Source organism: Dipodomys ordii, unplaced genomic scaffold (genome assembly GCF_000151885.1).
Source record: "Dipodomys ordii isolate 6190 unplaced genomic scaffold, Dord_2.0 Scaffold13, whole genome shotgun sequence".
Taxonomy (NCBI): Eukaryota; Metazoa; Chordata; class Mammalia; order Rodentia; family Heteromyidae; genus Dipodomys; species Dipodomys ordii.
In genome coordinates, this window is record NW_012267229.1 from 6,854,074 (window position 1) to 6,869,295 (window position 15,222).

The 15,222-nt window shown below is 37.7% G+C and overlaps 1 protein-coding gene across 2 annotated transcripts in view; it reads right to left on the reverse strand.

Moving 5' to 3' along the window:
* Window positions 1–15,222, reverse strand: part of Plcb1 (phospholipase C, beta 1 (phosphoinositide-specific)) — a 614,138-nt gene that overhangs the window by 74,764 nt on the left and 524,152 nt on the right. For both annotated transcript variants that reach the window (XM_013011003.1, XM_013011004.1), the window contains exons 28-31: window positions 6,027–6,103; window positions 5,816–5,905; window positions 5,068–5,125; window positions 4,213–4,299 (exon numbers count right to left, since the gene is read on the reverse strand). In XM_013011003.1, the coding sequence (XP_012866457.1) occupies window positions 4,213–4,299; window positions 5,068–5,125; window positions 5,816–5,905; window positions 6,027–6,103 (312 nt within the window). The remainder of the gene's footprint in view (window positions 1–4,212; window positions 4,300–5,067; window positions 5,126–5,815; window positions 5,906–6,026; window positions 6,104–15,222) is intronic.

Genomic DNA, 15,222 nt, shown 5'->3' on the forward strand with positions numbered 1-15,222 from the left:
AAAAGTTTAGCCACAGCTAGACACCGGTGGCTCATGCCTATAATCGTAGCTACTAAGGAGGCTGAGATCTGAGGGTCACAGTTCTAAGCCAGCCCAGGCAGGAAAGTCCATGAAACTCTTATCTCCAATAAGCTACCAGGAAACCGGAAGTGGCATTGTGCCTCTAAGTGGTAGAGGGCTAGCCTTGAGCTGAAGAGCTCAGGGACAGTATCCAGGCCCAGAGTTCAAGCCCTACGACCGACAAAAAAAAAAAAAGAAAAAAGAAAAAAAAAGCCATTATCAGTTTCTAGTTAGAAAAGGATACCCCATCTGTTAAATTATTGAGGGAGAAGGTCTTCTACCCTCTCTGAAAGTAGTTTGGTTTGCTTTCTTCTCTCATACGAAGGTGGCCCGCTGTAAGTTCTTCATTTTAAACTCAAGTTCTTCATGTAAAATTTAGTGATGGAATGCTCCATAAATTTCTAGATGTTATAAAACTACTCTGCCTTCTAATTGTTCTGAGTGAATGGGAATGAATTCAGTAAACCAGTTTTATAGGTATGATTGATTGGTTTCTTTGAGTTTTTTCTCTTTGTATTTTGTTTCAGCTCTTGTTAATTTTCCTCATATCTATACCATTTCAAAAACTATTCCAACACTGAATGTGAAGAGGGATTATTTCAAAGCCAGTGCTATTTGATTTCTAGTCTTACTGTTCTACTCTACTGTTCATTACTGCTCCTTGAATAATTTGGATCTTAAATGTCCCTCCTAGGCCCGTGTATTAAAGTCTTTGTCCCCAGCAGGAGACACTAGTGGGTATATAGAAGAATTGAAGCTCTGGGAGATGGGCATAGTAGGAGGAAATTAGGAGCATGCTCTGGAAGGAGCGAGTAGGACTTTTGTCTCTTCTTTGTGTCTGCTTCTTAGCTGCCATGTATCTTCCACCAGGTGCTCCTGTCACGATGCACTGTGCCACCACAGGCCCAAAAGCCAAAGGACAAACAGCCATGGATTGATACGTAAGTCAAAATAAACCTCTCTTTCTTTTTAAGGTGATTACCTCAAGTTATTTTATCACAGCGTGGAAAGCTAACACACACACACACACATATATTCTTCCTTGCTACTGTTGCCTTTGACATGATCTGACAAGAATAGCAGATATTTTTTATTTCATTGTTAAAGTCATACTACCAATCTTTAATTAATGCCTTAGTCTGACATGGGACCAACATTTTTCAAGTCCACCTACAACAAAGTGGATATAAGAATAACTTCCTGAGACTGACTTACAGTTTTTTAAAAAAAATGGAGACAACTACTAAAAATGCATAGAAACAATTTAGCTCTTTTTCTGAGGAGTGAAGACAAATTAAATGTGTGTTATAATTGCTGTAAATAAGGCTGTAGCACAAACTGTTGATTCCCTATCTAGTTCTTACGTAGTCTCTATATTTGATGGTAAAGCATAAATTTTATTGGGGCACACGGCAGCCATGGAACTGAGGAGAAGATAAACCCTCTTTGTGAATGCATCTTAACCACTGTAAGCCTGAAAATCACATTCACTACACTGTGATTGGCTCAGGAATGAGATTGTGATACCATTCCAGTAAATTAAGGAATTTTCTGTCAATCATAAACAAGGGGTTATGAAGTAAGGATATGCCCTCTTTTGCCTTTGAATGACTTTATGTAAAACCATGAGGTTTGGAGCTTAGGCTTGCCATCTGTACCTCATGAGTTTACAGCGTAAGGAATGAAAAGCTCTAATAGAAATGGAATTCCTGAAAATACCCAGATTCTTGACCAGGTTGTCAAGGTACTGGAACCGGTACCCTAGAATTAGGATACCTTTGTAATGTGACTTACTTACCGTTTAAACTTGCTTTGTCTTTTTCATTTGCTTTATTTTCTTTTATTATTATTTTTTGTGGTGGGGGTCAAGCTACTTGGCTTAGAACATGTGGCTTTCTGGCTTCAGTTTCCAAATTAGCTGAGTACAACATGCTCATGGTTTAAGCTAATTTTAATTGTAATTGATTGCACTCTGGCAGAGAAATGATTGGATATAAAGTAATGACAAATTTAACTCAGGACAAGATGGACTGAAAAATGTACATACCTGAATATCTCTACTTTGGACTTATCAACAGATTTCTTGAAATTTAAGAAAGATAGACTCTGAATGGAAAACACGGTGAGTCCCCTTATCCATGGGGAATGTGATCTAAGACTTTCTGATCTTGGATGTTTGAATCCATGGATAATATCAGACTTATTTGTGTTGTTTTCTACCCAGATCAGAGGTTCCATCTGAACTTCCATGTTTTGGATCCTTGTTGCCTCGCTCCCATCACTACCTCCTGCTTCTGGGGCTCTGTTATTTAGTACAAGAAGAGTTCAGCAAACACTGTGATGCCTTGTTAGTGGGGCTTACAACACAGCCAGTTGCCAAGTGACTAACTGTGGGTAGCACAGATCACATGGCTATGCTGGAGGAAGATTGAATCCCTTCCAGGATAGCTGAAGTGAGCCAGCGTTCAGAGTTCATTGCGTTACCCAGAAAGGGCTGTGTTCTAAAATTTGTGAATTGTTTATTTCTGAGATTTTTTCCATTTAATATTTTGGGACCATGGTTGGCCATGAGTAACTAAAACCAAGGGGAAACAAAGTAAAGGCAACTGGAGATCAGGAGACACTATTCATTTCCCCCCAAAATGTTACTTATGTATATGCTTGAGAAGCTGGATAAGAATGTTTGTGTGTGTGTGTGTGTGTGTGTGTGTGTGTGTGTGCGTGTGTATACAGCCAAGCACTGGTGGATCACGTCTGTAATCCTAGCTACTCAGGAGGCTGAAATCTGGGGATCACAGTTCAAAGCCAGCCTGGGCAGAAAAAGTCCATGAGACTCTTATCTCCAATAAACCACTCTGAAAGTGGGAAGTGGCACTGTGGCTCAAGTGGTAGAGCACTAACTTTGAGCTGAAGATCTGAGGAACAGTGCTCAGGCCCAGAGTTCAAGCCCCATGACTGACAAAAATAAAAAAATAAACATGACCTTTAATGATGTATCTAACAAGTTATTGATTCTTGCTTGAAAATCCACATTTCCAAGCCTAAAAACTGTGGGAAATGAGAAGATGAACAAAATGGCTTGTTCAATGAATGTAAGAGAGCATAAATAACTATGCAAACATATTTGGAATAAGTAAAAAGAAATCTATCTCAAGCAAATTGGAAAATGGTATATATATATATATATATATATATACGTATATATAAATAAAACTAACACTTAAATAAAACAAACACTTGACCTTTGTAGATTCAAAAATCAATCTCACTGAGTAACAGTACTTTTTTTGCCTTTGTTTTGTTTGTTTGAGACTATGCTGGCTTCAAACTCAAGATCTGCTTGCCTAATACTCCCAAGTTCTGGGTTATAGGTATGTACTACCATGCTCAGCTAATGTTGATACTTAGATTTTTGAGTAAATATTTTTTAAACTACAGTTAAAAAGACAGAAAAACTAAAAAGTACATTTACTATTTTTCCATGTACAGATTAATAGTCTGGATGGGTCAAAACTAAGATGCTATTTGTTACCCTGAAAATATTTAATTTATAGATATTCAGTTCAATTAAATATTCATAAAACAATCGACTTAAGCAATGATCATAATTATTTTGTTTTATTGTTGCTGGGGATAAAACCTGATTCCATAAATACTAAATACTCATTCTGCTACTGAGCTATAATTATATATTGAAAGATATGAATACAACCACAATAAACTTATTATGGGAGAAATTTTTTTTTTCTGGTTTAGGTAGAGTACTTTGTTAGGGTGATATGGGTGCATGGCACCCTCTTCTGGCTATAATCTTTCATTACAACATTAAACTCTAGTCATTACAACATTAAGCTCTATGCTAGAGCTGAAGTAAGAAAAGAGATAAGTGTCCAGATGTGGACTTGAGAAGGTGACACCAGTGCCCGAGCCACACCTTGATATTGAGTGTCTTATAGCGAATTGGTTGGTGACAAATGCTTGCAAAATATTTCTATAAAGGATTTTAACCTCATGGAAAAAGGTTTATGAGTTTCACAAATGAGAATGGATCTGAGTGTGTGTGGAAAATATTTTCAGAAGCCACAAAGCTTTCATTCCTACCAAACAGAAGAAAAATGAAATTATTGGGTATACTTATTCAGTTCTATTTACCTTGGGCTTTTCATCCAGGATCTGTTGTCGAATCTCTTTGTGTTTTTCCACGAGTTTTTCTTGCCTTTTACTTTGTGCTTCTTCTAACTACAGGAAAGTCATAGAAAAGATTATTTTCAGAAAAGAGTATTAAAAGCTTTTGGACATGCTTTCAGACAAAAACCAAAACTTTTCATATATATATATATGTTTTAATTGTTTGGGATTCTAGCCAAAAATTTCCCTTTAAGTATATGAGAGCACACATTTTTGCAGTTGGGTAGAGAAATTTATCAATGGACACATTTTTAAAATATGTAAATACTGAGCATTTCTATATTATCAATTTTTTTGTGTGCAGGTTTTAGGCCTTGAACTCAGGGCCTGGATGCTTTTGCTTAACTTTTGTGCTCAAGGCTGGCACTCTACCACTTGAGCCACATCTCTGCTTGCAGGTTTTTTGTGGTCAATTAGAGGAATCCATGGCTGGCTTTGAACTGTGATTCTCAGATCCCAGACTCCTGAGTAGCTAGGACTACAGGCATGAGCCTGTGTTTGTTGCATCCAGCTAGATCATAAAATTAAGACAAAATAGGACTATCTATCTCTGGCAATTGTCATTTTCTCTATCACTGTTGACAACTAAAAACTTTTTTTTATAACATCTTTCTGGACCCCTAACTTAGTGATTATTTTCAGATTAGTATCTCTCTCTTCTCTCTCTCTCTCTCTCTCTAATGCCTTGCTATGAAACTTACAGAAATATTGATTGAGGATTACCACAACTTGGCTGGGGGCTGGTGACAGATACAACAGTTCCAGCTTTTCTTCCAAAAGTTCACACTTGGTTTATAAAGAGAGAAGAAACTCACATACCCTCTTGATATATTGCACCACCTCCTGGATGTAAGATCGGATCATCTCTGTCTTCTCCCTAAAAGTCAATGTAAATGATACCGTTACACCCTCTCATCGGGAATCTCACTTCTTGAACTCTTAGCCTTCTCATTACTGTTGCAAAGAAGGTACAATTTGCCTGTCTCTGGACAAAGAACAGATTCTATCCCAAGCACAGGCTCTATTTTCATTAAATGCTCTGAAATTTGCCAAATCTTTTGAGAAGGGAGAATCTAATCATCTCCCCAGGGAAGTTCTTCAGTTTTATCTAAAACACTCAGGGTGCCTCTTATTCCTCTATTGAACCGCCTGTTGTTGGAAAGTTCACGGTAAAAGTCTTACAAAGGCGATCCTTTGAAAGGTTAATTAAAGGAGAAACTTCTTCAAAGGCTATTTTGATTAAGAACTTGTTACTCTCCTCTGGCCCTGGTGGCTCCTGCCAGTAATCATTGATATTCTGAAGTCTGAGAGCTGGGGAATCACAGGCAGTCAATGCCACAGACGCTTGTCTGGAATTCACCCAAAGAAGATTGAAGTAGAGGCATGGCTCAAGTGGTATAACACCACCCCTGAGTGAAATAGTCAAGCAAGAGCTTGAGGCCCAGAGTCCAAGCACCCCTGTCCTTTTCCCCAAAGTACTAGCACAAGAAGAGAAAGAACTTATTACTCTAATAAGGAATAAAAAAAATTCCCAGGTACAACATAGGGTAAAGTACTTTGTACGTACTCTTCCATTTGGCTTTTGTCTTTAGATTTCGCTTCTGTTATCTTCTCCTGCCTCTTTTTATCCATTTTCTTCTTTAATTCTTTCTTCTCTCTGAAGTCCCCATGGAAAAGAAAACAAAAACAAAAACAAAAAACAAAACCAGAAGATCAAATGGCAATTTGTGCTTCATATTTTTACCTATGGGACATAGGTAATGAGAATAAAGGCTTACTTCTCACAGATTTCTTTGAGCTTCTTTAATTGGTTGTTCTGACATTCTTCAGCAACATCTGTCAATTTCTGAATAAGCTAAAGCAAAGAAAATGCCACTTGGTTACTTTTACAAGATCATAAACAGAATCTCCTCTCTATATCTTTACTACCCCAAAGCAAAGCACGCGTAGTTAGAAAAACTCCAATGACACATTGACAGGAGGACAAATTTCTAGCCATCTCACAGTGCCAAGGGGGGATGCAATATTCAACTCATTTTATTATCCAGGCATGTGATATTAATAGGAAATCTTTTCTTGCTATCTCCTTTCAAATTTTTTTATTGTTATTATAAAGATGGTGTACAGAAGGGTTACAATTACAGTATGTAAGTCAGGTAAAGCATACCTCTTTTTTTGGACAGTGTCATTCTTTCCCTCACTCTCTCCCATGTTATCTCTTTTTAATTAAAGCAAATTAGATTATCATTCCAGTTACTGCATGGACCTCGGTTTCTACCTCCACTCCATGAGTTACTAAAAGTTTGATGGAGGGCATTCTACCACCTACATTTTCTGAACAAACATTTTCTTGATTATAAATGGGATTTTTTTCTTCCTATTTCTCCAGAAGGTAAGATGAAGCTTAAATAAACATGACTATGATGAAAATGTTCTAATCTGCAATGAATGATGATTGTTGGCCTCTAGTTATCATTTATTATTGTTGTCCTACAATTTCCCCTGTTAGAACCTGACACTTAGAACCTTATGCTCATAACTTCCGCTTGGAACAGAGGTGGTGTGAGACAGAGCTGGGTACAGACCCAGACAAACAGCCCTCATCACTCCCCCTGTGACCTTTCAGTTATGTTTTAAATGTTTTTCTTTTTAATGTTCTTAAGCCGGGGGCAAGTAGCTCACATTTATAACCCTAGCTACTCAGGAGGCTGAGGTTTGAGGACCCTGGTTTGAAGTGAACCTGAGAGAGACTTTTGTGAGATTCTTATCTCACAAAATCACAAACCAGCAAAAAGCCAGAAGTGGAGGTGTGGCTTGAGTGCTATCGATCAAACCTGGGAGGGAAAAAAAAAAAAACCTAAAGAAAAGAAAGCACTCATTTGAGGTAGCAAAAAAAAAAAAAACCAGAAAGAAAAGAAAGCATTCAGGCCCTGAGTTCAAACCTCAGTAAGAGCACCATCATCTTACCTAAGAGAATAAAGGAAGGTAAGGAAGGAATTCTCTTAGGGAATTATAATCGAGGATGGATATTCATTTTGAATACACATGAAAGTTAATGCCATCATCTGTCAAGTGGACTAAATCTGAGCAAACATGAACAGGTTTGGACCAGCAGAAGGCCTATATAATCAGCCAGAGGAGACTGCTTGAAGATGACTGTCAGAATTAAATCATGAAATACCATAGCTTTTCAGTGCTTTTCCCCTTATGGCATCATTAGCTAGAAGAAATTAAAGACTTTTTTACTTATTAAATAATTAGGTTCCAACAATGTTATAGTAGTAGTTTGCATAGAGTTTGAAAGGTGTTGCTTTGTTTCTTTAAGGAAATGCAAACTATCCCATAATGCCCTATGAGTTCCCTGTGTACCTCAAGGGTCCCTTGGCACACAGTTTGGGAATGGAGAGTTTTAACTTCTTTACAGGTTTCCAGTGGTGAGCCAGCTCCTATGGAACTCCCATTCCTTAATTTTCAAGGTCAAGAGGAACGACCACAGTGACTCCTCTGTCAATTCCTAGGAGCTTCACTTTAGTTCAGTATCTCCCACTTCCTGAGCTAAGGATAGCCTGCCATCATCTTCCCTCTCAACATTTCTGTAGTAAGAATGGGAACCGCCTTTCCTATAAGACAAGGAAGTACATCTTCCCATTTTTGTCAGGCACTGTCCTTCAGCTCAAACGTGTGCACGTCCCTTCACTTCCATCCCTGGGGTACATTATACATTGACCCAGACACTATGGGAAATTTTCTCCTGCTATGACAAATCTCCTAGACTTTATCATAGGTGCTCAGGAACTCATCTTGATTTTGTAAACATTTCTTCCCTACTTTCTCTCTCACCTTTGGCCCTTCACTTCCATCCCAGATAGTCTTCAGGCTTCATAGACCCCCAAAGACTTAACTTACATGATGCTGCAAATTGTTATATTTCAGGCTCTAAATTTCTTTCTTTGGTTGGCGTTCATCATAGCTTTACAAACTGGACAGTGGTTTGTTCTCATCACTCTGCCCCTATACAACTGTGTCTACATCGTTTCTCATGCTATCCTACCCCTTGAATTTGTATGCATACCATGATGTCACGTAGTACACACACAAATCACTCCCATGATTGTAGATAGGGACTTCAGGACCAGCTGTTTTGCTTCTGACACAAGATTGGAGATCCAGCTCAAGTCTCATTCCTTTCGAAACCAGCCTTTTATAGTTCTTCCCTTTCATTGCTCAACTAACTCTAGATCTTGTTTTTTTTTTTAATTAGCTAATTGTCTCAAATATCCCCAAGGATATTCCCCAAGGATATCACTTTGGCCACCTCCCTGTCGTAATATAGTTTTCTGAATGCAAGACTCTATCCAAAACAGATGCTTGCAAAATGACTGCAAAGGAATTATTTTTATAAGTTTCAAAACTACACTGACTCCAACCTCAGTGTGTTCCTCCAGTGTGTTCCATGGAATTTCACATCCAAGCGGTGGGTCTGTCTTATTGGAAATACTTCTAAAAAGTATGGTAAGCTAAGGTTTTTGTTTTTTGTTTTTTCCTCCTGTAGGAAGAAATGCTTTAATATGAAATCCACATGTGGCTTTTTCTCCCCCTCCAAATGTGACTTTTGTGTTTAACTAATGGAAATAGTGTTTTTCTAAAATCTCAAAGAATCTGTGTTTAATTAATATGACAAACATTAACTATTCTTCTATTGTGTTTAGTTTCTCTTCATCTCTCCTCCATTGCAGACCCTTTCCTGTAACATTCTGTCCATCCTATTTAAAAAATTCATCACTCTTAACTGTAGTTCAACTCAAACATTTGCTGTTTTCATTTAAACTCTATCTACTTTAAGCTCTAGGAGGTAGAACAAATAATAATGTGACTTCTTTAATAGTATTCACCACTGATGTTGTTAGGAGGCATGCACACACACACACACACACACACACACACACACACACACACACACACACACACACACACACACTGGAAGAAGTCATAGGTTGGGTCAGTCATAGCCTGGCTTCTAGCCACAGGTATCTCTTCTAAGGTTGTAAGTTTAGCCAATTATATGATCCTAAGACATTGCTTAAGATTTTTCCTATATGTTTTAATAGAGAAAGAAATAAATCTTTATGTCCACACTTGTCAACAAGGGAAAGCCTTTCTGCTGCTATGCAAAAGAATACCAGTATTATACAGAGAAAAACAGCAGAGTGTGACAGAGACAACAAACAGTTGTGATCTATAGAAAGTGCTATAGATTGGGTTCTGGTCCCATCTCTCTCTCCCCTCTCTCTCCCTATCCCTCTCCTTCTCTCCCCCATCTCTCTGTTTCTCTCTAATACATTCTCCTGAATTAAACAGTGAACTTTTTATCTCTGGTGCATTTTTCTAGTATATATTTGTGCTCAAGTTACTCCAACATGGTTTCTATTTCTTACAACCAAGAGAATCCTGACACACCAAAAATATCCCCTCTGATTTCTCTGATTATCTCCAAGTAAGATGAACTTTGATTTTTGTATTGCATGAGATGTGAAAATATGACTATGAAGAGTGATTTTTTCCCACACATTGGATAAAACACTTATGAATGCAGCCAAGAGTTGGAACACTTGCTTTTGGTGTAGTTATTAGCAGACAGGATTTATTAAAAAGTTATTCAATCATGTCATGGAAGTAAACGGTCTAGCAAAGGTAGCAAAGAAGCAAAGATGAACTAACATTCTAGAAAATAAGCCAGAGGTACATGGTAAACTGAGAATTCTGAAAACAAGATTTAATTTTAACTTTTTTGTATGCTTTGTACTTTTTCTTTCCCAAAGGAACAGACACAGTTCAATTACTTTGCTTATTTGTTTACCACTCATGACAAGTCTCCTAGATAAAATGTTCCAAACCTTTTAAGGAGTCAGAAGAAAAGCCCCAGGAGAGTATAATTTCATGCTTATTCTCAACACTGTGCTAAATTTCACTTGGTTTAGTCATTTCAGAGACAGAAAATGGTTTCTACAGAAGAGAAAAATTTCCTGATACTAAATCAAAGGGATCAAATTGTGGGGAAAGATATCTGTCCATTATGGCATTTCTTCTGAGTGGGATAATTTGGGAAAATGGACAAAAAGTATAGAATACTCACACTGAGCCCAATGTACTTTCCTTCCCCCTTTTACTACCTTTAAAGAAGAAATATCTCCTTTGGTACTAAAGCAGCACCTCTGGGTTTTCATCATATATTGTTTGTTTCTCTTTCTACAAAGAATTCTTTGATAATGCATTTGAACTATATGTGTACCAGAGATCAAACACATTATTGTACTGGCAATTTAAAAATAAGGCAGGTATTTACACTGGGGCATGTCCTGGCCAGAGAAACATTCATTGGTGTATTCACTGAACACTAAGAATAACTATGATGTGCTAGAGGATTGAAGATCAGTGAACAGTCAGAGAGGTGGTAAGCATGTGACTGCTTTTCTCCATTTGCTCCCTTTACTTTCACTAGAAGAAAAGTCCTAGACTAACATGGCGGACATCTTGGTCATTTTCTGAGTCATTCTTTACTATCTCTGAACTTATTGCTATAAAAATAAAACATAAGTTATAAGATTATTGTTAAATGTTTTTAAATTATTGACCATAGTAATTAGAATCTACTGCTATTCATTTGAATTTCAGTGCTGAGGATTGAACCCAGGACCTCAAACATGCTAAGCAAGTCCTTTCCCCAAGTTATACCCTCAACACTGCATTTGAATATTTAAAGGGTCCTTGGGATTTTTCTCTCTCCTTACTTGGTTAAGAAAAAAAATGAGAATGGAAATGTGACCAAGACTCTTACTCAAGATAAATAAGTTCATCAATAAACTCACAGCATTAAAAAATTGTTTTTACATCTAAATTAAACTAAGAAAGATGCTAACCTTTTAGTTTTCTGGGAGAGATAAATGAGTCAATATATGTCCTTGAATGGTAATTTTTAATGAGATTATCAACTAAAATATTTTAGAATTTAAAAAAAATCAAGAAGTTCGATACACATCCTAGGTGGATGATACATGTTGGGTATCTATGCAACTCTCTGGCTTTTTCTCCTTATCATTAAAGTAGAGAAACTAAATTGGCTCTAAGTGTAGCTTTAATCAATTGTAAAAGGAAACATATTTTTATATAAAATTATGTTATAAAAACTCAATGAATGGTTTTGAAATATTCTCCATGGCTTATATCTATAATCCTATCTACTTGAGAGGCAGAATTGAGGAGTATCATGGTTCTAGACCAGCCTGGGAAAAAGTTTGCAAGACCCCAACTCAACCAATAGCTGGACAAGGCAGTATGGTACCTTGTCATTCCGACTAAACAGAAGGATGTGGTTCCAGGCCAGCCCAGGCAAAAATATTCAAAAGATACCCTCACAACAGAAAAAATTCTGAATAAGGACATGTGCTTGCTGTTCTGCTTTCTGTGGGCAGTACGAATAGGAGGACTGCAGTCAAGGATCACTTTTGCTAAAGAGTAAGATTCTAGCTCACAAAATGCCCAGAGCATAAAAGGCTGGAGGTGTGGCTCAAGTACTATCACATCTGCCCAGTAGTCCAAAGTTCTGGGTTCAAACCCCAGTACTGCCCAAACAAAATGCTAATAATAATACAATTAGGGAGTTATGGCTATGTATAATATAAGAAGTTCGACATCATTCATGTTAGTTGGCCATAGCAGTACAGTAATAACTATTACATAGAATTCTGGGCAAAGGGGCTGGGAAGTTGGCTCAGTGGTAGAGCGCTTGCCTTGCATGCCTGAGGCCCTGGGTTCAATGCCTCAGCACCACATAAGCAAAAGAAAAAAGAAAAAAAGCCGGAGGTGGCGCTGTGGCTCAAGTGGTAGAGCGCTAGCCTTGAGCTGAAGAGCTGAGGGACAGCGCCCAGGCCCAGAGTTCAGGCCCCACTACCGGACCCAAAAAAAAAAAAAAAAAAGAATTCTGGGCAAAAAGATTACTTGACCTTACTTGATCTTAGAAGATTAGGACAGCCTGAGAAACATAGTAACTTCTTGTCCAAGAACAAAACCAAACAACAAAAACTATACATGTTGTTGTACAATGAGAAAATGGAGAAGCCTCATTTTGAGAGGTCGAATCTTGGAGTCTTTATTAAAAGAAAAGCCAGTGACTGCATGGTAGACTCTTGTCTCAGTGACCAGCAACCCAGAACAGAGCTTGCACTAAGGTTTTAACTACAACAACCACATGCTTGGGTCAGAGACCAAACCTCAACAAAAGCAGACCTTATATGGACACACTCAGGTACAAGCTCATGTATCAGTAGAACTCTTTCATGTAGGGAAGATATGCCCCCAACCTTCCACATAGGGAAATCTTAGAGTCTACTCAGAGGTGGGTGCTTCAAGGCATTTAGGGAGATAAGCAAGGCAGAATCAAAGCATTCTCTATGCAAAGCTTTCCTAAGGTTATGCCATCTACATTTCTCTAAAGCAGAGCCCTCCTAGCTCACCTTGAGCATGGCAGGCAGCTGCATTCAATGAATGGCCTCTAGGCTTTTTAGTACTGGGTGTAGAACTCCCTCTGCCCAGCAAGAGATACCAGGGTGGCTGTAAGAAGTTACTTAGACTCAGCCTCCTTACTTCAATATGAACCTTTAAGAATTTAAAATAAACCAACAGATTCTCCTGTTTGCAATTATAAATGTTGGTGGAGGTATTTATAAGAGTTATTGAGGAATTAGTATAGTATCACAAATGATACACTTATGGATTTCAAGATTAACCTAGAAGAAAGCAGAACATGGTAGTGTCTGATCAATAATAAAAATAAGTTAATCAGGCTGCATTTATACAGACAAATGGCTACCTTTTTAGAGTCAACCCCAAATTTTGAGAATTATGAAGGCCACTTAGTTTAGAATGATTAAGTAAAAGTTTAGGATAAACTAAGTATATACTACTTGTATTTGTTAGCCTAAATGCAAGAAGGTAGCAGTGATGTGAAATGGACGTTTGAAAATAATCAGCAAAGGTGAAGTGAATAAAGGAAGGATTTGTCTTCTTCTAACTAAATTAGGACAATCACAGATCTCAGTAGAAGAGCCAGTTCATTTAAAAGGTATCATTTCAGCATCCTTCCCTGGCCCAATATAATGCACTGGACCCTGTAATTCTACTCATCGGATTGTGGATCCCAGTTTGGAATTTTCCAAAATCATTTCTGTGCCATTTCATTCTTTAAGTTGACACAAATCAAAGCTATTCTTTGTTTTGCCTTTGGGTTTCATTCTGTTTACTGATTTCCCCTCTGCCCCTTAATCTTTCCTGGGGAGTCAACCACTAACTAACATCATACTAATAGATATTCAATTATATATTGTGCACAAAAATAACAAAAAACCAAAGTCAAAAAGTCTATTGGTTTAAACAGAAAGTTCTAATTGTTATCTTATTATGTCTGAAAGTTGACATCTAGCTTACATACTATAATCCATTAAAGTCGGAAGGAGATTTTGTACGCATTCTGTGCAAACTCGTATTTTAGGAATAGTGATCTAGACACGGAGAGAGATGAAATAATCTAGCTAGCATGACTTTAATTTTAAAAAATGGAAATCATGTCTCTTCACTTTAAATCATGTACGGATTGTCCTTTGATAAGGAATGATGATTACCACTCTATTTACTTGGTTACATTTTCAAGAATATGGTGATTAAATCTCACATCCAAACTATGAAGGCTCTACACGATGTTTTTTCAGCAAAAAATAGCACTAATTCTACAGCTGCTCCCTAGGTCTATACTCTTTGCATCAAATGTATAGTTATCTTAAAAAGAAATAGGCTCTATTTTCCCTAATGCTTGACTCAGGATTCACTTTGGACAATGTAATGTGCAATTACAAGAGCTCTCCTGACACATACACTGTCTCTCAACTAAAATCCTTTCTAACTTACAAATGAACAAGCTCAGGCATCTATTGAATGGTGAAAAAAATTAGCCAATCACCTTCATTGACCCTGCTGGTAGCCAACCAACTTCCAGATGCAAGAGCTACTAAGTTACTGGCAGCTCAGCCAGAAATATAAGTTTGAGTCCAGTCAAAATTAGAACCATCCAGTGTGCCAAGACCAAATCGTTGGCACACAGATTCAGGAACTAAATAGTTGATATTTTAATTCAGTAAATCTTGAGTGTATATGTGAAGAAAAGAATTTACACAACTAAGCAAACTGATAAGGATAGGTGTACTATTAATAGGTAGGTTTCATTCTACAGCTTGTATTCAGAACCTGTGTGTATTTGTTGTTGGTGGTGGTGGTTGCCCATAACCACCTTGAACTCAGGACTGGTACTGCTAAGACTAGTATTTTTCCACTTTGAACTCCACTCTAGTGGTTAATTGGACAGAAGAGTCTTATAGACTTTCCTGTCCTGACTGGTTTGGAGCTGTGATCTTCAGATCCTAAGTATCTATAAATGTGAGCCACCAGTGCCTGGCCAGTGTGAGCTCTTGAGCGGTTGAACTAAAGTAGTCTGGGGTACCCTGAATCTCTTCACCACTATGAAGACCACAGAAGGCCTTCAAGAATTTGGTGAATGAAATTTTACATGAGCATACTTAAAATCCACATGTGCCCAAACACCCTACTATGAATAAATAAAAATCTACAGTGTCCACTTGCTATATCAAAGGAACCAGGGGATAATCCAACAGGGAACAACAACAAAAAAGGAATACAAATGGTGACTACACAAATGGAAATATGTTCATTCTTGCTCAAATGTAACTCAGTGCAATTGAAGACAAATATCACATCCAACCATTTTCCTCTGGCAGAAATTTTAAATAGACAAAACCCCATAGTGGTGATTCTTGAACCATGTCCTCCACATTATTATTGAATAATAATAACAATAATAATAAGGAGGAGGAGGAGGAGAAGGAGGAGGAGGAGGAGGAGGGGGAGGAG